At 52.8% G+C, this 25,426-nt stretch overlaps 1 protein-coding gene across 1 annotated transcript in view; it reads right to left on the bottom strand.

The window, feature by feature from the left end:
• The window catches only part of LOC136296102 (hydrocephalus-inducing protein homolog), a 117,629-nt gene that overhangs the window by 13,304 nt on the left and 78,899 nt on the right, over positions 1 to 25,426 (bottom strand). Inside the window, 26 exon segments of the mRNA XM_066194926.1 lie at positions 61 to 206; positions 664 to 868; positions 1,160 to 1,307; positions 1,605 to 1,728; positions 2,827 to 3,000; positions 3,301 to 3,468; positions 3,912 to 4,098; positions 4,350 to 4,589; positions 5,661 to 5,793; positions 6,206 to 6,402; positions 6,490 to 6,611; positions 7,256 to 7,392; positions 8,348 to 8,469; positions 9,174 to 9,230; positions 9,294 to 9,424; positions 9,930 to 10,107; positions 13,144 to 13,272; positions 14,562 to 14,771; positions 15,460 to 15,558; positions 16,042 to 16,179; positions 17,554 to 17,898; positions 18,388 to 18,528; positions 19,873 to 20,016; positions 20,651 to 20,909; positions 22,582 to 22,820; positions 24,655 to 24,807. Of these exon segments, the coding sequence (XP_066051023.1) occupies positions 61 to 206; positions 664 to 868; positions 1,160 to 1,307; positions 1,605 to 1,728; positions 2,827 to 3,000; positions 3,301 to 3,468; positions 3,912 to 4,098; positions 4,350 to 4,589; positions 5,661 to 5,793; positions 6,206 to 6,402; positions 6,490 to 6,611; positions 7,256 to 7,392; positions 8,348 to 8,469; positions 9,174 to 9,230; positions 9,294 to 9,424; positions 9,930 to 10,107; positions 13,144 to 13,272; positions 14,562 to 14,771; positions 15,460 to 15,558; positions 16,042 to 16,179; positions 17,554 to 17,898; positions 18,388 to 18,528; positions 19,873 to 20,016; positions 20,651 to 20,909; positions 22,582 to 22,820; positions 24,655 to 24,807 (4,326 nt within the window).

Genomic DNA, 25,426 nt, shown 5'->3' with positions numbered 1-25,426 from the left:
CTTGGAGCAGGGAGACCCTCCGGGGACACTACCCTGAGCAGGAACCCATGGAAGGCTTACTCGCCTCTCCCTCCGCATATGGTTCAATTCCCATATTATTTCATCCACGGCAGCTTTCTCCTCCTCAGGGAGGGCATCATACTCTTCCTCATCCATTCTCAAGGCACGTTCTCTGTTCCTCTGAAGAGCTTCCTCCCGCTGCAGTTCTTTAGCACAAACCAGAGGAGAAACCATGAGTGACAGCAAGCACAGCTGGGTGCTTTGGGAGTCAGCTGCAAGGACTCACAGCTTTTCCCAACCCAGCATATCACACCAGGAGACATTGGGGAGCTCATATCCCTGCTCCAAAATTCAGACAATCCCTCAAACGATGGCCAGGCAGTGAGTTCCTGTGCTTTTCCTGGCTTAAGTGCACCAGGGCTGAGGACAGTTGTTTGTCACTGAGCTACAACAGCTTGAACTTCTGCCCAAGCTTGAATGTTAGAGATTAAGGTGTCTTAAAGCCTCCAGTCTCCTGCAACTCTGAGATGAGTGTGGTTACAGAGGCAGAAGGTGGAAAGATGAATAAAAACACTTCTTACAAGCTCTGCTGCAAACCCAGACACACAGAGATAAGTCTGAGGGCTTGAGAGAGAAGATTTGAGAGGGACAGACATATCTCACCTTCCCTCTGTCTTTCATCTTCCTTCCTCTGTATTTCAGCTTCCTTCCTGGCTTTCCAAGAAGCATAATCCCGATGCACGTGCACCACGTAGATATAATGGCGATTCTTGACAGCTGTGAGTACACAGAGCAGAGAAGATTCCAGGCTTCTTGCAAAGAGGCTCTCCAAGCCATCAAAGACCACTCCCTTGCAGCAGTCTTCGTGCTGCAAATAAAGGGAAGAGTAAGTCAGCCATTGCACACAGGGAGCTCACAGCTGGACAGTAAACCCAGATGTCACAGGGCACCAGCTGTCCTTGTTCCAGGTGCATTAGCTAAGAGCAGCTTGTGTCTGTCCTTAGGCTCTGCCAACTAAGGGCATCTGCAGCTTCCCCCAGGGTTCCCTGCACACAGGCCAGGATCCTCCAAGAGCATGTACAGACCTCCTCCTCTCCGAGTTGTACCTCACTGCCTGTTCTCCGGAGCAGGAATGTCTCCTTTTCCCCACCCCACATACCTTCAGCCTCTCACAGAGGATCTCCACCAGCAGGTGCTCGGGCAGCACACAGCTCAGGCAGTTCAGCTCTTCCCCACAACTGCTGGTGATGTTCAGCTGCTGCGGTGCAGGAGCAGTGGAAACTGTGAACTGTAATGTGGACCATTGTAAGGAAAATACACCCCGGTGGAAAGCCCTGGACAACTCCCACTGCTGGGCTTGCAGCTGGGGTTCCTCACTAGTGGAGACTAGAACAACCCTGCAGTGCAGGCTGGGGGCTCCAGGGGATGGTCCTGGAGGGCCCATCCCCTGGCCAGCAGAGACCCAAGCCTGCAAACTCCTGGTGCAATGGATCCACATACCAGGCCCTGGCTGGCACAGAGCCTCCACTGTAAGCAGCCCCTGCCCATCTCACAGACAATGCAAAGGTCCCAGGCACCAACCCAGGCAGATCATGTTTACCTGGGGTTTGCTGGCTGGCTCCGTCTTCTTTTGCGCTGGTGTGCTCTTGCCTTTGGCATTCTTCTTGTTCATTTTCTCCTGAGAGGCTTGTCTTCTCTTGGCCAGAAGAGCGAGCTGACGCTTTTTAGCTGCATAGGGGACATATGGTTCAGGAGGGCTTTGAAAAGCAAGTAGGCACCTTTCACCACAATGGGCACAGCCTTGGACCCTGGAAGGAACGCGGCACTTTTTCCCCAGTCTGCCGGGCACTGGCAACACTCAGAAGCAGCTCCCTCCCTGCTTCTCTTACCAGCACGCTATCCCATCCTTGATTTTAAAGCCAGCACTATGTCCCTCCTAACAACTGTGCATGCAGGTGACACTGCTTGCACAGGAGTTCCCCTATGGATCAAGCCAAGGATTTGTCCTCCAGGACCATTGTTTCCATACACTGCACCCATCCTGCATTCTCCTGTGGAGACCTGCAGCCCTGCCCCGCTTGCACCACCCGTCTCTGCTGAAGCTAAATGCTCCTTGTGGGAAAACCCTGCTGGGACACAGACTCCTTTTCCTTCCGCCAGCTCCCAACCCAGCCAGGTTCAAAAGTGAGCAATGCAAAACTTCCCCCTGCACTGTGGCAGGTCTGGCCTCACCCTGCAGAGCTCAGGCTACCAGCTGCCCAGTAAGCTTCCTAAAAGTCTCTGGTCTCACATGGAGAACAGCCCAACATACACGAGCTGTGTAACCTGACAGTGAGCACAGGTAAATCCCGGGAGACAAGAGCTCATTTGTAGCATGTCTCTGATTGGAAACTCCTCTGGGAGGCTGTCCTTCCCTTCCTCTTGTTTGCAAGGTTACACTCATAGTCAGTCCTCTTGTGCTTAATGAGCCACTTCAGAAGGCTTTTTCCTTGGTAAAGTGGGCAGCAGTTCTGCCTGCTGCCCATGAGAAGCAAGGTTGATTCAGCTTTGAGGAAATAGAAAATATCTGGGAAAGAGACAGGCATGCTTCACCACCCTTAGAAAAATGAACACGTGCCAAGCATGGCAGCGAAGGGGGATATCAAAGAATCCCTGACTGAGCCCTTAAAATTGATTTTTTATTTTTTGAAGACCAGCCAGAGATGCACTTCACCCATGTTCCCTAAGAGACGCAAAGAATGAAAAACTGCTGCTCTGAGTGAGCAGAAGTGGACAGTCATGGTGGGTTTCTCAAGCACTGGCTCTGGGTCTGGCATTTCTCCTCACCAGCATTACCTTCGTTTTTGCTTTTCAGCTCCATGGCAGCCTCGGTGCAAAGCTCCCGGGCACGGAGCCCTGCCTGGCTGCCATCATTGGCAATGGCCTCTTTCACCACGGTGTCAAGGGACAAGGGAGCAGCGTCGTAATGGTGACACAGGGCCGCCGCCATCTCTGTCTTTCCTGAGAGAGAGAGGAGGACTGCTTGGTGACACGTGCACATGAGGCATTACAGGGACAGGCCCTGGAAAAATCTCCAACAAGATTTCAAAGTTAAAAGAACAGGGGGAAATCAAGCGTCCCTCCAGGGGAGGCCATGAGGGAGGCAGCTGGAGCGTGGTTGCCAGCTCTGAATTCTAGAGCCAGGAGGATCATCTCCACCTCCTGTTCGGCTGAGGTCTTTGCCTTAAGCACCAAGGTCCACCAGGATGTATTTCTCCTGCTTGCCCCTCTCCCTGCAGCCCAGGGCTGCAGCTCACATACCTGCCAGGGGTGGCCCGTGGACAATGACAACAATCCCTTTGTCCTGCTGTGCTTCACACCTCTCTGAAGACTGGTCAATGCCCAGGTGGCGAATGACAGCTCGAGAGACAGGATTCCCAGTCGCCTTCACCATGGCCTCAGGATAGAATGGGACAGCCCTGTGATGTGCTGCAGTGAAAAACCAGGGGAAAAGGTCAGCCTCCTGCCTACCTTTGATCCTCCTCATCCTCCCAATCTGCTCAGATCCCGGAAAAGGAGACTTGGTGAAAGCAACATGAGCTTGTTCTTTTGTTGCTAGGAAAGTGCAAATATAAAAGAGCCAGTGATATTAGACCTGGTTCTACTGGCTGAAGAACTCATCCAATCCTAGTCTTTGTGGAATATCCCGATTATTTCCCCAGTCTACGGCAGGCAGATAGGAGCTTGCTTTGGCTACACTCAGGGTTGGTAGAGGATGCCCCAGTCCTTCACCCAAGAGTTCCTCCACCAAGCTGGGGAACAGGCAGTTTTTAAAAGCATGGGCTTTCCCCGAAGGTGACAGCGTTCAGGGTGTATGGGTGCTGCGACCACAGTCAAAACAGACGCTGCCAAACCCTCACTGTTTTTCTGACCTGCTTCTGCCTCGCCCATGGCCTCAGCCTCAGCCTCTGCCATGGCCTTGACCTCTCCCTGTTGAGCATTCAGCCTCTTCTGGGCTTCATAGTACTCCAGCAGCTCTGGGGGCAGCGTCTCGCCCACGGCACGGGGAGGCATTAGAAACTTCTTCTGGTACTCAGACCCCACTGCCGTCCGCAGGATCTGTGTGCGCAGGGAAGAGAAACCATACGCAAGATTCCTTCTCTGGCCTTTCATCACACACGCTCAACAAACCCATTTTCTGTCTCCTCTCTTCCTCCCAACAACACAAGCTATTGAAGTCCTCCCACAGCATGTCAGCAGAGTTGGCTTTCCCTGGGGATTGCCTCCGTCGCCCTGGCACAAGCCTGGGAATGCTGGAGTGCTGTGAAGCTTGGGCAGCATGTACATGGGGACCAGACCTGCCTTCTCACCTTCTCCTCCTCAAGGTACTGCTCATCAAAATCCAGGGAGTAAAACTCAATGGGGAAGTTGCATGGGATCTTCACCACCACTGTGGCCTCCACTCCGTCGCTGTCCACCAGCACCCATCCCATCTCTAGTGCCGGGGGGCTGAACTCCAGCCGTGGCTCCAGACCTTGTCCTGACAGGTGCAGCATTAAGCAATTGCTGCTCTCACAAACGTTAAGCTTCAGCTCATTCTTGTAAGACCTCTGAAAAGAGAAAAGTGAAGAAAACTCATCCATGAAGTCCCAGGTGACAGGACCCCAGATACAACGCTTTCTCCAAGGTCAGGGTGTTCCCAGTCCCTCCAAGGTGAATGGAAACCACCAGGTATTTACTGACGCCAGGGACTACAGCGTCTGTAGTAGTCTGGGGCCGAATAACTGGGATAAATCCTGGTGTGCACTGTAACTGAGTATTTGGGCATCAGATGGATCTACAATGGACTGTCAGATGTTTTCACCTAGTCATGCAGGAGTGCAGTGCTCATGAGAAGGGCCCTCGGGGTTACAGTGTCCAGACACAGTCCTGGCACTGCTGCATCAGGCAAACGCCAGCTCCAGGAGAGAGGCAAATGAGCTCTCACCGGCTAGAAATAAGGATCATCTTCACTGCTTAGTGTCTGGCTCTGGGCAAAGCCGGACACAAGATGGTTATGTCTCTTGAGCAATTAAAAGATCCCTGGGACTGTCTGCAGGCACAGAAGCACTTGTGTCCATACCGGTACAGGCCATCAGTTTCCAAGACCCAGCGGCCACAGGCAAACTACTTTTGGGAACGCTCCATCCTTTAAGTTGAATCCCCCGCTGGCATGGGATTGTGCAGGCAGGCCAGAGCCCCAGGGACTGCTGGCAGCACAGCACTACAGGTGACTGTCCTGCTGTGCCCAGGAAGGTGTCTGGTGGCTGTTTTGTCTGTCAGTTCTGCAGCAGGATGAGCCTAGACGGACCATTCCAGGATTATCCTCTGCCGGTGTGCAGCTGCTCTGCACCGAGTGTCGCAGCTGCAAATACAGCCGGGCAAGGGGGAGGCTGAGGGGAGTTGGGCACATCCCTCCCGTGTGCCGAGAGGCAGCCACAGAGCCCCGATGCTCTCTGTGCAAGCTCCCTGTGGGCATTTCAAAGCACATCTCACGGCAATGCTCTGTGGGGTGAACTGAGCCACGCTGAGTAGCTGAGTACGGGGCTTGCAGAAAGCTCCCTGCCAAGGCAGAGCTCAGAGCACACTCTCGGCACCAGGCCCTCCTTTCGGCCTCCTGGGCTGACACCTGCCAATCTCACGTCCTCGTTTGGTGTAAACCGGATTTTCAAGTCCTGCCAGCTTCCTGCCTCAAGGGTTCCTTCGGAGGGCATCACTTCAAAGGGACAGGGCTCATCCTCCAGTGCCTGCTTCTTCTGATGTAGGGCTGGTGTCCTGCGTTTGCGTTGATTGTTCCGGGCACAGAAACGAATCCTGTCAGGTCTCCTGGGTCTGCGAGGACAGAGCCTCAGTTCCTGCAGTGCTCTGAGACACTGATACGGTGCTGAGGGCACCCACAGCCACAACAAGCGTGGCCCCCATAGCCTAGAGCTGGAGGGAAAACCTGTAGACAGGGCAGGCAGAGAGGGAACTGGAGTCCTCAGAGGAGGGGGAATGGGTGAAGGTGCTAGAAAAGCAAAGCATCAGCTAATGGAACAGGTCCAGGCAAACCAGCCTTGATCTAGACCCTCAGAAGCTTCCTCAAACACGCTGTAGACCCAAGTGCTCAGGCAGCCACAGGAGTAGAAAGGGCAAGAGACACAAAGAAAACCCAACCAAGAAGTTACGTGTTCAGTGTTGCCCGTGCTTTACCTCCATTACAGGCTGGATGGCAGTAATAAACCAAGTGCAGGGGACATGGAACCAGTTGTAGAGCCGGACTGTCTCAGTCTGGCACTGCCCAACGAGGGTATCCGAGAACTCCAGAGTGTTCTTTGAAAGTCTGAGTGACAGTTCAATGACAGCGGCATGGAGGCGGATGTGAGACGTGGGGCCTTTTTCTACCTGGAGAAGGACAGGGAATTCAGCGGAGGGTGCAGGTGACAGCTGCTGCGGTGCCCAGCCTGCTGCCTGCCCCAAGAGCTGTGGTACCTTGATGGGCAGCAGCACATCCACGTCACCCTGTGGGCGGCAAGCACTTTCAAAGCACACTTCAAATGTCACGGTGTGTCTGGGAGGCAGGTCCTCCATTTGGTCCAGGTCCACACTGAAACCTTGAACAGATGAAAACAAAGCAGCTGAGATACACAAGAGACATGAAATGTGTCATAAGCATGTTTAAGGCCCTACAGGTGTCCTGGCTGAGAAGTCTGGGAAAACCCCCCTGCCGTGCGGTGACCTGGACAAAAACGTAAAAGAGTGCACCTGTGAACACCCCTCAGACACAGCGAGCCTCTGTGTGATGGAAGCACAGCCTTGCCTCAAGGCCACTTTTGGAAGCCTCTTTTCATCCACCAGAGGATCTGACAGGCTGTTTCCTCAATAAAGGCTTAACACAAGTGCGGTGACAGCGTGAACTCCAAACAAAGCACTTCCAAAACACAGCAGACCCCACTGGTTCACAAAACAAGTCCACAGAGTGCCCAAAGAAACTTCATGCTGGTGGGAGCCAAGGGCAGAAGATGCTGAGAGGTGACCGGGGTGATGAGCCCATCTGGCCCCTGCACTGAAGCGTTAGGGCAGTCACAGGCAGGCCAGGTCCTTGGGCATGGCTGGCCAGGAGAATTGAGACTCTGAAGCTCCCAGCAGGGCCACTGAGAAGAAAAAGCTCAGAAACGTCCCCAAGTTCAGTGGCTTAAGCTAATCTGTCTGAGACACCTCCTTCAAGCCCACAGGAAGTGTCTCCAGCACTGCTTACCTGTGTCCTGCAGGACAGACACATCCATCCGGAAGGACAAAAGCATCTCCCCAGGGTTGGTGATCTCCAGAGTGCGTCTCTCAGTGCAGCCCTTAAATACAGACCCCAGGTCCAGGACATACTCAAGCGGCTCAATGCTGGAAGAAGGAGTAAGGACAGTCCTTAAACCACAGCCTGGCTACAGTTTCAGGTGGATGGAAGATGCAAATAAAGTGGGTAATTCTGTATTCATTGCTGTAAAAACTCAGCTCAAGCATAGGAAACCCGAGGCCTGACCACCTGGCAACGACTTTGGGAAATCAGGAGGAGTGCAGGTCCTAGGTTTTATCAGCCACCCATGGTAGCTGAAACTAAAATTAGTTTAAAATGGACACTGGTTGCAGCTCCTCTGCCATGAAAAGCCAGTAGAGGTGAGTACACTGGGCCTCCACTGGTCTCAATGAAACTGCTTAGCCTCGTGTACAGCCTGAGCCTGAAATTGCCTCAGGGCCTAGAAGAAAGATTTGCCCGCACAGGAAATCTTCATTGCCCTGCAACCAGATCATATGATCTGTTCTGCAGAGCATCTTCCTCCTGAATGGAAGCCTCCTGTGCTTGTGCTGCATCATGATGGCGCAAAGGGAAGAGACCAAGGAACCTAGATAAGCCCTGCCACCCCACCAGGATTCGAGCCATCTGAGTTTGGATTTTAAAGTGTTTGCTGACACGTGCAGTTCCCTTCTCCGTTTGTCTAGTGTGCTCTGTTAGTTGGAACCAAGACGTCAGCTGGGAGTTGTCTCTTCTAGCGCTAGTCAGCAGGGACAGAATTTATGCGGCCTGGAAGGGCTTGAAGGTCTGCGCTGGGTCCCCTCAGCTGCAGGGACAGAACCCCACACCTGTGGGGAGCTGAGCAGTCCAAAGCTCAGCGTGGTGCTGGGGAAGGGAGGACACTCCTCTGCTCAGACGTAGCCTGTCAGCCACCGGGACCAGACCCTTTCTGAAGTCCCTGGCTATTCCCCAGTTGTGCAGACACAAGGATCTCTCAGGACAAGGAGACATTGCTAGATGTTCCCCACGGGGCACCTGGAGATGGGGATGGGAATCCTTACTCACTTGATAAGACTCTGGAGCAGCTCCTCGTCAGGGAACCCGCTCTTCAGGGGATGGGATGAGAGCTTTTGCTGCACCTCCAAACCAGCCTTCTCTGCCATTATTATCTGCAGCTGGGCGTCTGTCTCAGAAAGGATCCCACCCTGCTGCTGTTGAGAGGGGCTGTGGGGTCCTCCTGTCTGGCTGCTCAGTGTCCGTGACACCGCCTGCTCTTAGCCAGGACCTCATCTCCAGGGAAGTCACTCCCACACCTTTGCCTGCCCAGCCACTGTTGGCAAAGCTGATCTGGCCGGGCAGACAGACAAGCCAGGAACCTTCCAGAGCTCCAGACCCTTGCTTGCCCCCAGCCAGTACCAAGGCAGCTTGGACAAAAGCTGTCTTGAAAGGGAACCGGGAAAGCCTTGAAAGCTTTGTGTCTTGAAAAGCACAGCTTGGTAGCTGGTGCCTCGTGGAGATGAGCACGGCCAGCACAGTCCCAGGGCACAATCAGGCACCTACTGTTTGGGTCTGTAAATCTGACAGGGCTCGGGCTGGGACCAGCAAACTCCCCAGAAATGACCTGCATCTCCTTCAAAGCGCCATCAACTCCATCCCTTGAGCATGGCCTTCAGGATCTCTCCCTGGGGTAGCCAGGAAGCTGGTGCAACCCCAGAAGAGACCATGACCAGAGTGGCAGCCCTAGGGGCAATGCTGAGGTGACACATGGCTGTAAAGTGGGCAGGGAGGTCCCAAATGCCATCAGGGCACCAGGAAGCTGCTGTGGGCTGCAAGGGCCTCAGGTGACACGGAGAGGGTGGCGTGTGCCAAACTGGGCTGCAGCTGTTCTTACTGTATCGCCAGAGCCAAGCAAGCCGGCCTTCCGGTTCTGAGTCTTCCGATTCCGAGTCTTCGAGGTCTGAGTCTTTGAGGTCGGAGTCACCGGGGCCTGAGTTTTCAGGGTCTGAGTCACTGGGGGCTGAGACTTCAAGGTCTTAGTCTTCGGGCTCTGAGTCTTCTTCACAACAGCTGATTCTTTCCTTTGACTTGGTTGTTGCTGCTGTTTTACATGCCGTTCCAATGGCTCCTTATACTTTTCATTTCCTGAAGGAAGAAAACATCCACAAAGAGAAGTGTGAGCAAAGTGCCAATCCCATTAAAGCTGGGAAGTCCCTGCCTCCCACCACTGGTTCCTTCCAGAAAGAAATCCCTCAAGCCCTCTATGGAAAGTGGATGCTGCTGCTCCTCTCTGCATCCTCACCCATCTGCCTCCCCACAGAGGAGCATCTCATCCCCTGCAATGTCACACAAATCCAACCCTGCCAGAAGCCCTGCCAGCCTCTCCTAGAGCTTTCCCAAGCCTTTCAGTCTAGCCATCACCCTTCAGAACCCTGCCAGATGTGCTGGCAAGCTCTGCAGGATGGTTCCTGGGACAAAGACCACATGGGATCCTTGCTCAAGACTCATGAGGCAACCAGAGAGCTTGAGTTGCTCTGGGAGTCCTGCAACCCTCCAGGCTTGCTGGAGGTGGGCACGAGCTGCCCCGTGGGCATATGGTAGGGAACAAAACCAGAGGGGCCCCTCCTGGAGGCAGACAGGCAGTGCCCACCTTTGATGTTCCAGGGCAGGTTCACACTAAACATGGGAAAGGATGCTTCTCCTTTCAGACGGATACTTTCTGGCTCCAGGTCACCCACTTTGAGGTGGTAAGTCCTGCTGAAGGCTCCTGGTAATCCTGGCACGTAAGAAAAATTCAGCTCTTGCGTCTCGCCAGGTGCAATGGAGCCCTGCAGGGACAGGAGAAGAGAGAGGGGATGCATCAGAGTTTGATGGGGAATGGTTCAGGGGACAGACAGGCTGAGAAGACAGGTTCTCATCTACAAGAAGCCATCAAACCACACCACCATCATGATAAATACATTACAGTGTTGGCTTTTGCAATTGTTAGAGTAAACACTGTATGTTTTATAATGTTGACTTTTGTAAAAGAAGTTTTGCTGAAGTTTAGAGTTCTTTTAATTCAAATGTTTTGTTGTGATACCAATGCTGGTGAAGAATTGTTGTAATATTAACATTTAACCAATGAAGGAATTGAAGCCTGTTGAATGTGTCAAAAAGTAACAAAGGACCAGGACTAGGACAACCGCATATGCTCCAAAAAGGCCGGACGGAGAAGGAACTCTGTTAAAACGTTGGAATACAAAGAACTGCTTGTAAATACGCATTGGGCTGATGCAATACCCCGGCTATACAAGGGGTGTTGTGTTGACTGGTGTGTGCCTCTGGCTGCAGCTAATGTGGCTAAGCAGGCAGTGCTGTTCCTTCTGCTTTATTGACTTTGGCCCCTATTGTCTCATATTAAATTTTCTTGAAATTTTAACTGATGAGTGGGCTTTGCTTCTCACACCTCCTACCTTCCTTGTGCCCAAAAGATCGAGCCACTGACCCGGGGGGTGCAGTGTGTCCTCCCAAGAGCTCATCTGCCTGCAGCCCCAGCACAGCCTGATGTGATGTGAGCACAGCTCTGCTGCTCATGGGGTTCGCCCTCTGCCAGCAAGAGCCCGCCTCAACAAGAAAAGGCTTTTTTGGCTATGGAAGAGAAGCCCTCGCACTCAGCAGGGCCAGCAGCTCCTCCCATCCCTTGTAGGACAGGCATGAAGAAATGGGAAAGCCAATCGGCTCCCTCTTCCCACTGCAAGGAGGGACAAAGGCAGGAGTGCTGCTTCGGCTCAAAGACACCCAGGCAGGACTGAGAAGCTTGGACAAATGGTGGGATGACGCTGCAAATTTTTCTCATCGCTCCTCCAGCCCCGCTGCTCCCCGGCCCCCTCACTGCCCCACAAAGCCTCTGCACAGCACAAAGCTGCAGGAGGCAGGGACCAGCACGCCTACTGAAGGGCTATGTAAGTGGTTCTTAGCCCTGGCAGTGGGGAGGCAGGGCAAAGGACAATGTCCTGTGTGATCACACAGCCTGGGTAAGGCGACCCTCAGAAACGCTCCAGTGCCAGCAGCCTGACATCTCAGCCGTCGGGGTCCCCAGAGTGACTGTGAGGTGCGGTGGCGTGATCTTTATCATGAGTTTTAATGTAAGATAGTTGTTCTTTGTACCCTGGTTCAGTGCCGTTGTATTTTTAGGTCCCTTTTGTTACAAACTGTAAGCTTCTCCCTCAGCCTGCCCCACATACAACCCCTGTTTGGTTCACCTTTCCCGCCTTGGTTACCTGTCCACCATTCGTCGGGAAACCCTCCCACCCTGCCAGTCACCCAGGGCCTGTCCCCCGGGTCCAGAAGCTTCGAAGGGAGATCTCTGGCAACCGGCTGGATTGGAAGCTTTCCCCTCCTTCCTTCGGATCATTGGTATTTAATGTTAATGCTTGTTACGTCAGTAGACACTCCCCAGTTATACCCCACTGGTTGCACGTGGACCCACCCTGAGCTTCCAGCCATTGTATAAAACCCTCTCCCTCCTGAGATTCAGGGTCTCCCTGAAGCACCGGTCGCAGGCTGAGGGCTCCCTCCTTCCTACCAATAAACCCAAGTTGCAGTCAGGCCTCTTGAGAGTCCCGTCTTTCTTCCTCCGCACTCGCAACGTGGCAGGGCAGGTCGGCAGCCAAGATCCCACATTTCTATAGATCGTGTGGGGGCGTGTCGGGGCTAGCCGGCCGTGGGAGGACACGCACCGCCGCAGTGGGGAACCAATTCCATTTTTATTTGTGCCTCACCATATGTTATAAATCCATTTTCTGACACGGGGTGAAAAATTACTACAGGGGCTGCAGTCGCGTTGGGAGCCTTAACACACTCCAGGCGTGGAGGAGGTTGCAAGGAGAAGATGCAGGCAGGCCCCGTCTCGGGGGGGCTGCAAGCGACCTCTCCCTTGGGGGAGGGCAGACCGCGAAGCCCGGGCAAACTTTGCCCGTCTGACTAAGTCTTCCCAAAAGGGCTGAATTACGGGAGGAATCTCGGCGCACAAAAGCAGTTAACGCTGCCAATTTCCCCCCGCCATTTTTGGTTGTGGTCGTGCCGGGAGCACCTGGAGGGCCCGGCTCCCTGCAGAGCCGCTCCTTCCCCGCCTGCCTACCCCGCTGTCGCCGCTTCCCCGCCGGCCACGGCCCCGCAGCGCTCCGCCGTTGCCCCGCGGGAGCAGCCGCCGCGCCGGCCGTGCCCAGCCGCAGCTGCGGAGCCCGGACGCCGCAGCCCGCGGGACCGCCGCGCCTGCCGCGGGCGCGGAGCGCGCCCAGCCCGCCGCGGCAGCACGCTCGGGGCGCTGGCCGCACACGGGCTCCTGCTCCAGCCGCCGAGCAGGACGCCGACACAGCGCCCCAGGCTTCCAGCGGTACCGCTCTGTCCCTGGCTTCTGTTACTCCCTCTGTTGTTCATTCATTTTTCTCTCTCTGCTCTCTTTTCTGTCCCCTTCTGGTCGGGGCCGTACCCTTTCTTTACCAATTTCCAGATGTAATATTTGCTGCGTTTGTGCCTTATTTTCGCCCGAGAAATCTATCAAAAAGAATTCTCCTCTGCTCCCCTTACAGCGGGACGGGACAGTGACCAACACACTTGTGCCTTCCGCCGGTGTCTGCCGTGAGACAGCAGAGCCACCCGCCAGCCAAGGCCGTGGGGGAGTCTATCAGGACAGCACTTGTCTGACCTTCTCTGCTCCCAGCAGAAATCGCTCACACCCTTCTCTCTCTCATGGCTGGGTTTGGGGTATTCCCCTCTGACTTTTTTGTCCCCTTCCCCCCCCCCGCCCCCTCTTTTTTCCCCTTTCACACTCTCCTGGGCCACCCGACACAGGGCTGGGGTGAGTCACTTGTGCTACTTACTGCGGTGGGCTTGACCAGAAACACACCAGGCAGATCTTGGTCTGCAGTGCTAGGGTTTAGCACCCAGTTGAATTCCATATTGCAGGTGTTCTCCAGGGTGACCGTGGTGTGATGAATTTCATTAAACATCTGGAGAGAAAGCACAGGAGCAGGAAGTTACAGACCCGGGCCTGGTGCTGGGAATTTCCTTCCTCTCTCCCGGGGTTGAAAGCAGACCTGGGAGCAGGGACCAGGGAGGAGATACGGGCCCTTGGGAAGCTGGGCAAGCCCCAGGCACAGGGCACCTGCACAGGACCAGGGAGCTCTGGCAGCACACAGACATGTGGTGACGACCACGTGAGGGCCAGTAATAAATGAACCAGGGGACACAGGCCCTCTGTGCTCTCAGGGGTCACCAACTGCCAGGAGAAACAAAGGAGGTGGCACTGAGGTGCGTGAGATGAATCCAAGAGTTACGAGGTTAAAGAAAGAAAGTTGTTGGTTCTTGCGTGTTGTTGTTTGGATTGTTTGGATTTGTTCAGGTCGTGTTGTTGGGTGTTGCTGTGAGCTGGGAGAGGGGCAGGGTTGAAGACCTGACTAAAAGGCAGTAGGATGAGAGGGGAGGGGACAGAAGAGTTGGCGGTCAGAGAGAATGGAAGTTCCCGAGTACCATCCGATGGGAAGGAGGACAGGGACCACCCTGGCCGGGTAAAAAGAATAAAAGAAGCCGTTTTGGTGAAAGGGGTGTGTGTGCTGGGCTCCCGGCTCTCGGGGAGGGAGACACACCCGGCTCAGCTGAATTGTTACTAATGAACAGTTTTCTTTTGCTTCAATGACTTTGTCCCCATTGAATTGTATCTAAAAGCCAGTGCATTTCTAAGACAGGCATTCCAGAAGAAAAGGCACCTGCACGCAAGTATTGGCAAGCAACATACTGCAACAAGGAAGTCACACAGGGCTACACAGACAGGGCCAGCAGCTGAAAATACCTGTGGGCTTTCAACTGAAAAAGAGCGAAGTGGGGATTCTTCTGGGACAGTCTCTGCAACTGTAGTGACTGGAAGCCCAAATTCTTCCCCTGATTATTGTGTGGGTTAAGCAAGAGCTTTATACAAGAGCATCTCCTTGGAGGTCAGGCTTTGGGAATGGATCAGCAGAGGGATGTCTCAGGGACATGTCCTTCAGAGCATCCCCACTGGGACCCTGCCTGCCCCAGGAGGCAGTGTTTCTCAGGGTACCTTTCTCAACATTTTGGGGAGGCTTGGAGATGACCATTTGAAACCAGCTTGGATGCCAGATTTGTCCCTCAAAGGTTGTACTTCCAAGCCCCAGGCCAACAAAGGGGCTGGGAAGGGGAGGGAGGCCTGGACTGAGGCGGGCAGGAACCCGCTGGCCATGGTTGCAGGGCAGGGAGCTGTGCCAGGGGACATGTGGGGTACCTGTAAGCCACAGTCAATCTCCCGGGAGCTCAGCAAGTAGCTGACACGTGAGGCCTCCCCGGTCAGCTTCACCTTGTAGGTGGGGCCTCCCTCCACGTGGCACAGCGCCGTGACACGAGCGATGGTGTCGAGAAGGCCAAAGAAGGTGAAGGAGGCCTGCTGTGTCTCTCCTGGCTGCAGCACACCCGACATCGGCAGGGTACTGAAAACCTGGACGGAGGACAGGAGAGACTGAGGTGTTGAGCATGGAATTGGATGCAGAAGAGCTTCTTGGAGCAAAGTGCAGCTGTAGCCAGAGGGGACTGTTCCTCAAACACAGCCAGAATCATCCTAATCTCATCTTGTATCCATGCCAGTGACCAGTGGAGGGACCATGGGGAAAATCTTCTCCCATACTCGCAGATCAATGCATTAATTAATACACTACATGAAAGTGAACTGGGATGTGTCCTGGCAGTAGAAATTCTCTCTGATGCACAACTTGCCCTTAAAAAGCATTTCTTACTGCTTTTAGAAAAGGAGGCGACTCAGAGCCAGAGCTCTTGGAGCTCAGGGAAGGATTCCAGCCCAGCTCATCTGACTCCTGATGCTTTCCCCGCCCCGCTCTGATTTCTATGCCGCTTTCTCAACGTGCTCCAGCAAAAATTTCCTAAGGACCACCTGATGAGGTCCAAGGGGAGCAATGCCCTCCATCGGTGCTGCACAGCGTCCTTGGGCAGCCCTACAACATGTCCTGCACAGCCTCTCTAACAACCAGTTGCTTCAGCAGCACTTTGCGATGGGTCCGGAGGGATGTGAGGCCCCGCTGTGGGCAATGCTGAGGGCCACCAGTGGGACTGGGAGCTACAGCCCTGCTTGCCACACTGGAAAAGTGGGAGTGAGACAGATTCCCTCTTACCTTCTCAGTTTCGAGGGGAGTGTACCCTAAGTCCATGAAAAAGGTGACTCCCTCCAACCCTGGTGGGACGTAATACTTCTCCCAAGTACGTGGTGGCACCTGAAAAACAAGCCATTTTCTATGCTAGGAGGAAGAGACAGCCACTTTGCAAAGTCTCATTTTGTAAGACAGCTTCAGAGCCACCACTGCGATACCAGCTCTTGGGTGAAGAGAGAGATCTGGAAAGAGGTCGTCTGGCTGGGTCGGGAAGAGGGTACATGGAGATCAGGACTCATCACAGCTTGCTCTGGGAAGGAAGCTGGAGGTCCTATCATCATGATGCAGACAAAAGCCTCATCTTACATTGTGAAGAAAACAAGGCAAAAAACCCACACTCAACACAGCATCTGAGCAGGTTTCTCCAAGGAGAACTCTCCTGTTTCTCCCTCCCACACACCCCATGTCCAGCCACCGGCCCTGCTGCCCAGCCCGCTCTCAGGGCACAGGACAGCAGGGCGGCAAAAAGGGAGGTCAGCACGAGCAGGACTTGTTGGTGGCAAGCTAGGGAGGTAACGCAAGCAGTAGGTGTACAAGAAAATCTACCTCTGCTCCTGAAGATTGGCCAAGATCCCGTGATTCTTCCAGGGCTGTGGCTGGCTCCTCCGCTTTTCTAATCTTGAAGTGTCTCCACTGAGTTGCCGGAACTGAGAAATGGTTTGATCCAGCCCTTCCCAATCCAGGCTGGAGCAGGTCCCATCTAAAGGTGGCCCAGGGCTGACACTGAGGTAGCAGTGGTGCAGGCAGCTGCTACTGCTCGCAGCGAGGAACTACAGTGGACACAGATTAACACCTTGTGGGGATGCAAAAAAACACAGTGGGAGAGGAAAAGACAGGGAAGGCAAGAAAAAGGGGAGATTTGAGGCACCAAGGGGCAGACCCAGCCAGTGATGAGCCGGCACAGCCCCCCCAGCGCCCAACGCCAGAAACTCTGCGGCTTTACCAGGTATTTATCACGAATGTTTCCCTGAGAGTGTTGGGGAGGTTGGCTGACATTTTCCAGCACTCCCGGGTGACTCAGGTCACATTCCCCATTTTAAATTGAAGCAGGTGCTCAGGGTAACTCTGCTTGTGTTTCTAATGCCACGTGAGGGACAAAGTTGTGCCATGCCTGCCTGTCACCCTGCTGAGATACAAGCGCTTCCCACGCAGTCAAACACAACCTGGATGCTCCATTCCCAGACAGGCATTCAGTGCCTGCTCCCCAGAGAAAAACTGTCTTTCGCTTTGTAGCTTGTTATCTAAGGCTGGGTTTCATTTCTGCATGAGGCGCTCTCTCACCATAACCCCCAAGAGATCCCTAATCATCTGTTCCACTGTCTTTAGTTTTAATGAATGGTTTGAGGCAACTTCACAGGACCATGGTGCCCAGACAACATTTTTCACTCTAAAGCAGTGGAGCGAGAGGCAGGGATAGGAGATGATGTGATGAACAAGTCCTGCTGTCAAGCAGTACAGAACCTATAAGGGACATGTTGCAGTGGGGAAAAGTCAACGTGAGTAACAAGTGTCACAAAAGAGGGTCGTGAGGAATCCAGGGTGTCCACTGAAAGCTGACCCCTGGGAAAGAATTTGTCCTGGCACTAAAGGAGTTGTCTCAGAAAAGAAGGAAAGGGAAGGTAACAAGAGGTTCAGCATCAGCCCAGTTGCTAAGTAGCTCTTTCTCTGGTGTTGGGACTTTCTGGGCGTCCTCCAGCACAGCGCAAGGGAGGAAGGCAAGGAGCAGAGAGCAGCTCCTGCAGAGAGGACCCATCCCAAAGCAAAGGGGCCAAAAGGGCCTCCAGCAGCACTGTGGCAGCTGGGACTAGGAGCCCTTCATCAGGGTGGACAGTGCCTCAGGCCACGGAGGTCTGAGAAAGCAGCCTTTGCCCCAGCTTTCCTTCCCAGGGGAAACCACGATGAGCACCAAATTGGTGGCAAACCTATTCCCTGAGCATCCAGCCTGACCGCAGCCGGTCAGTGTTATTTGCACAAGGACAAGGCAGAAGCAGTTTGTCAGCTCCTAGGCAAACAGCTTTGTTCTTTGCCAAGTACTAACAGGACACCAGGAAGAAGAGCTTCAAGGACAGGGCAAAGGTGCACATACCTCAACTTCTTCACATGGTCGTCCATCTGGAATGACCAGTGGTACTTGACGGGAAGTGGGCTGCAGTTGGTCATCTCCAGAGAACGCTCCTGTTTCGTGCCAGCCACGATGCCGCCAAATTCCAGGGTGCTGGGCTGGATTTGGAGATTTGGGAAGTGGGCTTCCCCGCAAAGGGTGATACGCTCCACATAAGGATGGCCCCTGACCATTTCTATCTTCAGGATCTTCATTGTTTTCCAGCTATTAAAATCCAGTCCATAAGCTGGGTCAAATGCGATGTAGAGGTGACAGGTCTGCCCTACGTCCACTGTCACAGGCTGCAAGCAGATGAACAATAATTAGTCACCTGTGGGATGACATCCCAAGGTCTGACAGCATGAACCAGTAAATGCTCCAAGTGTGACACCAGCATGGGCTTCTCAGTTCATCGTTCATTTCTTTACAGCAAGGGTCTGACTGCGGGCACCACACTCGAGTCCAGGATTCCCTCAGGCTCACGTTTCTGTGCTCAGCAGCAATACAAGGGGTGGCTGCTGGAGAGCTGGGATGCTTTCCAGGAGACACCTTCACGGCATGGCTTGCCCAGACCTAGTTGCCTGCTCCCTTCTCCCTGTGCCTGAAAGCCAGGGTGGATCTTCTCAACTCAGATAAGTTTTTGATTCCTTCAGCAGCTCTGCTGATGCAGTTCAGGCCATCCCACTGCTGACGCTACAGATTAAACTTCTTGACTTAAGGACGTCCCAACAGAAGTGCATCACCGCATCCCTCCTCTTCAAACCCCACTGCAGGAGTCCGGGGCTGCTCACCTGGCCATGTGGGAGTGGCTGCTGGTCCTCACTGCAGACCTGAAACGGCTGCTCCAAGTAGAGCATAAGGTCGAGTGGCAGCCAGCAGGTGTTCTTTATAGCCAAAGGCTGGTACTGCAGAGTCAGGACATCACTGGGTTTCTACACAAACAGGAGACAAGGAAAAACAACCTCAGCTAGCCACAGACCCAACCTCAGCTAGCCACAGACCTGCTTCTGCTGCATCTCGCAGTTTTCAGTCCCAGAAGTGCACGCATTTCTTTTTACCCTTTTTATTTGTTTCTACACTTCCAGGAGATTTTTCTTTACAGCAGATGCTTTTCATGTTTAGAAACCACAGCACCCTCTGGGGGACAGGGAAACACTCCCAGGTACAGATGAGCAAATGGGGCCCTGAGAGGAGGCAGCTGCTTGAACAAGATCTACACCAGAAAGGGAATCCAGACCATTTGTCTCCAGTTTTGTCTCTCTATTGCACAGAGCAGCACTAGATGATCTTCACTCACATACAGCCATTTCTTACAACCTTATTGGCTCATAAAGCAGCTTGTCTGCAGGATGCGTCCTGCAGTCCCTGCTACAGGGACAAGGTGTCTGTGGTCTCAAAGCTATGATCAGCCTAGGCTCTTCCTTCCTTGTCTGCATTCTGCTGGGCTTCCTGCATGGTTTAGAGAAACCAGGGAGTTTGGGAAACTAGTTCTGCATGTACTGGTATCAAATAGGTGCCATAGCATGCAATAAATCAGTTTGTGTGTGTGGCGTCAAGCAGAACCCAGGCAGAATCCGGGAGAGCTGAAAAGCTTCTAATTACATCGGAACTGCCTGTTCCAGGGATTCTGTACTTGAGTGGAAACCTGGGAACCAGAGGAGAGGCCTGAAACTACAGAAACCAACTAATGAAACATCTTCTCTTTTTCAGACAACTTGCAGGAGAGGGAAGCATGATGCTGGACTTGGGATCCCGAGATTAAAGGGCACCTGCTCTGCCTCAGTGTTATCATCACTGCAGCTGCAGGGTGTCTGGGGGTGCTTTGAAGCAGGTGAGGCTTAGGGAAATGCACAGAGCTATACCATATAGCTATACCATACAGCATTCATGCCAACAGCAGAGAAGGCAAAGAGACACAGGAGATGCTGGGTTTTTCCTTGTCAGCCTGAGGAATTCACAGGAATCTCCATTTTTTCCCTGCTTTCCTACAGCATCGGTGTACAGACATCACCGTGCCCTGGAGGATCCTCAGAAACCTCCCTTTACTGTGAGCAGAGAAACTGGCATTTCTCTGGAGGTGGCCACGATCCTCCTTGGCAGTGCAGCTGTAATTGCAATTTTACTTTGGGGACGTTAAATACCAGTCTCATCTCTAAAAGCATCTCCCCTCACTTTACAAAGTGCCTCAGGAAGGGTAAAGAGGGGCTTTTACACAAGCACACCCCGCCCTCAGCCATGCTGTTCAATGCCAGGATGCAATCCAGACACTTACTTACCTTCTCCACCCGGAAAGAGAATTGTCTGGCTGATATATTTATAGTGGGATCAATAAACTCGCAGGTAATGGTTGCTTCTGTTATCTTCTTCATCGAGCCGCCTGTCCCAATGACAGCTTCGCAGATGGCGTAATTCTGCACCACCTGCATGCAAGAGTCACTTGTCACCAGGGGGTGGTGGCAGGGCATCCAGCAAATGCCCAGCATTGGCTCAGCACCCACCACCCACCACGCGCCCTATTCCTGCCACAGAGTTATGGTCACTGCCCGCTTTTCTTCCAGTGATGCAGCTTATTTATTTTGCACTCAACTGTCTGTAGCACTGCACCCCAATAACCACAAAAGGCACTTGTGAGAAACTCCCCCCCTTCACATGGCTTTTGGTTTACTCTGTGCTTACCCCAGATGAACCACTTGGCACTTGTTTAATTCACTTTCTTTTTGGGCTCCTAGTCTAAGTGGTACTAACTTATTTCTCTGCCCTTCTTTGCTGACAAAGCATGCAACGCTGTCTGCCCCAAAAGAGCAGTATTTCCTTCTACCCTTACTTCGGGATCAGCACTAGGTTTTGGTGGCTGTGGAATCACAATAAAGCTGTAGCTGGTCTGATGGTGACCAGCAAGGAAAGTAAGTGGTGCTGCCACAGAAACGTGTGGTCTTAAACCAGTTTCTTGAAGGCCCCTGCTCATTTCCCCAGGCAAATGTCAAGGGACTGTGGAACGAGCCCAGGGGAGGGGATCTGATGCTTCCCCAGCTCAGCCCGTGGTGGGGACCTCACCTGCGCCTTGCGGGAGAAGCCTGGCAGCACCAAGTCCACAGACTCTCCTGGCTTCAGGTCCATTGACAGCGGCTCCAGCCCAAACACGGGGGCCGTACGTTCGGGCCTCTGGGAATCACGTTTGGCTTTGGGGCTACTGTGGGCTGAGGTGCTCTGGCCCTCCTTCCCAGCTGGCCTGTTACATTCCGCCTTCCAGAAGAGCTGATGGAAGTGGTGGCCCCCATCTGTTAGTCTGAACTGACGAGCACAGGGAAGGAGGCTAGAAGAGAAACCAGAATGGAAAATAGTATGGGAGAAGCTATTGTCCTGGTCATCAGATTGCTCCCAATGAGGATTCTGAGCTGTTAATAGCTTGGAGACCGTCTTCATTTGCAGCTCTTAATGTGGACTGGGAACAGTGTCTGATAAGCTGCCCTTCTGATGTCGTTATTGCAAAGAGGAATATGTTTCTAATGGTAATGTAGCATTTTCCAGGCCAGGCTAACAGGATCTGGTGTTTTCCGCCAAAATGTGTGTTCTGGGGTGATTCATACTGTTACTGTATTTTGCATTAATCTGCACCCGAAACTGTTATTGAATCTTTGAGATCCTGCACCTGAGGCCCTTGTGTGCGGGGGTATGATTGCAGGCATTTTTAAAAGCCAGCGCGGAGGAAGTTTCTGGACGATCCCAGCAAGCTGCTAGAAATCATCTGTCTGCTCTAGGAGAGGAAACCAGGGGAGCAGGGGCTCTCTCGTTCGTAGAAGCTTTGGTTTTGCACTGGTGGTCATTTGTAGAAACTTCATTTCGCAATCAGAAACTGTTTTGAAGTGAACTTTGCAAACTCTGCTGGCAACGGAAAAATGAGCAAGGTCCTGTGTAGAAGTGTACCTCACCTGGTAGGGTTTGCAGCCCCACAGTGGCAAGGAGGCTTCCATTTAAGGGAAGGATTTGGGTTCCATTCTTTGTTTCACTCATGAGGTAAAAACCAGAGGTTTTGATACCTTTTTTGGCCTTGTGCCAGGACGGACGCAGCCCTTGGATCTTTGAGACTGTGCCTCAAGCCCTGTTCCTATTTCTATTGGGCAGGATGCCAAGAATCCGGCCTGGATTGTTACATGCTTAAGAGAATAGAGGAAGATCCTCAGGGCATTTTTGGGGTGTTGTAGCAAGTGCAAAGGTCCTCCTTGCACTCGGCACAGCTTTTTCTCTTTTTTCTGCATGGCTTCTTATTTTCACCTTAATGAAAACAGTTTTGCTTTTCAAACACCTCTGATCATGCTGCCTCGCTAATATTTTAGGCCATCCTGAGGCTGCCGGTCAAACCCAGAGGTGATGCACCTGAGAGGGCACCCTAACATTCTGGCCTCCCGCACAAGCATCAGTCCTGGGCAGGCAGGGCAGCAGCAGAGCCCACGAGCAGCGTGAGGAAGCGTTGGCAGCGGCACTGCAGGCCCCACACAAACCAGCAAGTTTCCATCTGCCTCTGGAACTGCTCTGCGGGCTCCTGCCTTCCCAGGGGGGTCGTCACCCTCCCGTCTCTTTGTTCCCAGGGCCCCTGCTTGCCTGGCAGGTGCCATTTTGGAAGGGAAGGGTGCGATGCCATCTTCCCTTGGTCCCGCAGCCACACGGAGGGCCCGCCTCATCCAGGCGCCATTTTGGGAACCTTTTGTTCTGGGGGAGCCTGCGAGATCATTACTTGACCAAGTGAGGACATAGATGTGTTAGAACTGAAGGCAATTCAGTGGCAATTGAGCAACTGGTTTCTCTTTCAGTGGTTTTTGAGGGTACCTAGCAACGCTCAACTGGCCATCACATGTCTCTAAAGGTATCTCTGCCTTCAGGGAAGGAGTCAGGGTCTTTGAACACTGAAGAAGATCGTGCCTGAAGGACTACAGCAAAACTGCTCCTTGTTGAGACAGAAGGAGAGGTGGGAGTGGGAGATCTCCTACCTGAATTGGTATCCCAAGTTGAGCTCCGGGGCAAGTGGTTTGTCTGTGACAATTGTGGTGCCAGTGCCAAAAGCCAGGAGGGTGGAGGTGGTCCAAAGTCTGTTCCCAATGAACAGCTGGAGAGCATCAGCAAAAACCCCAGTGTCATCCAGGGTTGCTGTGACAGTCACATGAACATCACCCCTGGCGGGGATCACTCCTTCCCTGGGTTCAATAACATAGCAGTGAGGTTTACAAGCCTGTAAGACACGCATAATGTGCATTTAGGATGGAAACCATACACCCTGGTCTCTTATGGGGTGTAAGAAAAGGAGAAGACTAAAGAGGGGAGGATAAAAATCCTAAAGGCCTAATTTCCCTAAATTTAAGCTGCAGTATTGGGGAACAGCAGAGCTTACACAACCTGTATTTTCCCCTCCTTTAACAGACTCTCACCTAATTAACCCAGTTTTGCCCAACCCAAGGGACGCTTATCCTCAGGAGAGTGTTCCTTCCCCAGTCCTTCTCTGGAGTGTGTGCCAAGGAAAGCTGCTTTCTCTCTCCTGGCTTCTCACAAAGGCTCAGGGCCAGAGGAAGTCATGACGGCTCAAATCCCACTCCAGAAACCACACAGCTGGAGGACACTGCTGAGAGCCTGAAGAATATCTCTGCAAAACCAGTTGAGCAAAACCCCAACACCAAACTATCCTTTCCCAAGAGGCCCTCAATGCTTTTCAACGTCCCCTAAAGGACCGAGGCCCTCACTTCCCACTGATCATCCGCTGTAGAGAGGTGCCCCAGGGCCTTCTGCTTTGGAAAAGTCACCTCTAAATGGTTATGGCAGAGCAGGAAAGAAGGAAGCAGAGGGAAAACTGGATGACATGTGCTCAGTGGGCATGGCCCACTCTTCCTAAGAACTCGTGTCCTCTGGTTTCTCATGGGCTTCACAGATTGGCCAAGAGAGCTGGAAGCTGCCCAAAGGAGGGAGGAAAGGCCCCGCACCAGCACAGCTGTACAGACACAGCTCTGCAGGTCCAGCCCTGGAACGAGCACGTGAAGCCCATCCTTTACACACCAGGCCCACCCAGCCAAGGTGCATTGCTCCCTGAAGAGGTGGAAGGCAGAATTTCATTGTGTAGTTCGAGAAAGCTGTCCTGGAAAAATCCCTCACTTTAAGGTTACATTTATCCCCCAAACTGCAGGAAAAGCAGCAAGAGGAAAAATCATGCCCCTCCTCCTTGGCTCAGGAGGCTGTGGCTGGACTTTCCCACATGGCCTGATGCTTTATCCACAGACACAAACAAGTCCACAGGATCAGGTTTTAACCAGCTCCAAGTTCAACACACCCAGCATGGAGAAGAACAGACCTCAAGCCCCTCAGAGATCTCCCCCTCCAGCAGACATCCCACCCAGCCCCAGGCCCAGCCTACAAGCCCTTCCTGGCTGCAGCAGCCCTGCTCTCCCTGCCAGGGGAGCAGCCCCAGCTCCTCTGCCCTATGCAGCCTTCACATATTAAACAGCCATTCTCTGCAGCCGGTCCCCAAAGATGCTCTTCAAAGGCACAGAGACCACAGGCTGGGGGGGTGCACAACCCCCACACATGTCTTTGTGTGGACAGCCCAACTGGCCTGACCCACAGCAGGTGTGAAAATTGCCTCCCCACCAGCAGTCTGAGGACAGACCTCACACCCTCTTCTCTACCATGAACAGCAGTTTGGCACAAAGCAAATGTAGATGGCACAGGGAAAGCACAGGGAAACCCATGCTCTCCGAGGAGCAAAGGACCACAGGTTTCTCTTGATCTCAGAGCTCAAAAACCGTGACACACACAGCTAAAGACCTTCCATAAAATTATGGGAGAACTCGTCAACACAATCCAGACGAATTTCTGCTCCAACATCTCTGCACCTGATTTCACTGAGGAGTGCCCCAGCTAAAACCACTCCAGAGCCAGGTTCCTTTTGCCTCACCCAGATGGAATCTTGGAGTATCTCGCTTCCTCTCACACAGGCCGATGCATATAAAAACCACGTCATGGCAGCTTGTAATGTCAACCAGTCAATTTCCCTGGAAAACGGCCCCACAGATACTTACAATCTCTAGCCTGAAGTCTAAATCGACGAGATCTTCGTTGAAGAGGCCAAAAGCTTGTGAATTAGGCCTTAGCACTGGGATCCTGCCGAACTCTATCAGCCTTGGACTTATGTAGACTGCTGACAGCCGTCCAAGGCTCTGTAGTTCTGTTCTCTGTTACAGAAAGCAGGCAAGAAAGATTTAAAAAAAAAAAAAAAAATCAAACCCGAACAGGGAAACCTAAAAAAGCTTAAACAGCTCAACCCAGCTCAAGTTATTTCTTTAGGGACAGCTACCATTCTCCAGCTGAATTCCTGGGATTTTGGGGGGAAAAAAATAAAGCTTATGTATTCACCTCCAAATTGAAAAGGATTAAGTAAAGAGAAACTTTCAAACTACAAATTATTGGTCCAAAGGTAGAAGCTTTGCAAGAAATCTCTAGTTAAGATCAGGCTGACAGTTAAACAACTGGTTCTTCGGGTGGGGAGAAACTCTTCTCTTTAGGTAAGCAATCTGATAGTTGAAAGCAAGTGCTCAGTCAAACTTCAGGCTCCCTGGCACAGCCTGCACTGCCTGTCCTCCCTGTTGACTGGTTTACATGCAGTGCCACAATGGCCCAGGTTCAGATGTTTGGTGCCATCCAGGGAATTTGGCATCACCATTTCCATGTTTTAATGTAAGCTTAAATCCTTGCAACTACTCTTCAGATGCCAGCTTTCCTTTCTTTTACAGAAAGCCCAAGGTTCCCAGAAATCTTCTGACATCCTCTTTTGTGCTGAGAGGTAACATTTTA

The sequence above is a fragment of the Chamaea fasciata genome, unplaced genomic scaffold (genome assembly GCF_029207755.1).
Source record: "Chamaea fasciata isolate MVZ Bird 193981 ecotype frontalis unplaced genomic scaffold, bChaFas1.0.hap1 SCAF_12, whole genome shotgun sequence".
Classification (NCBI taxonomy): Eukaryota; Metazoa; Chordata; class Aves; order Passeriformes; family Sylviidae; genus Chamaea; species Chamaea fasciata.
The sequence above is the reverse complement of the archived record's forward strand: the minus strand, read 5'-3'. Positions and strand labels throughout refer to the sequence as shown.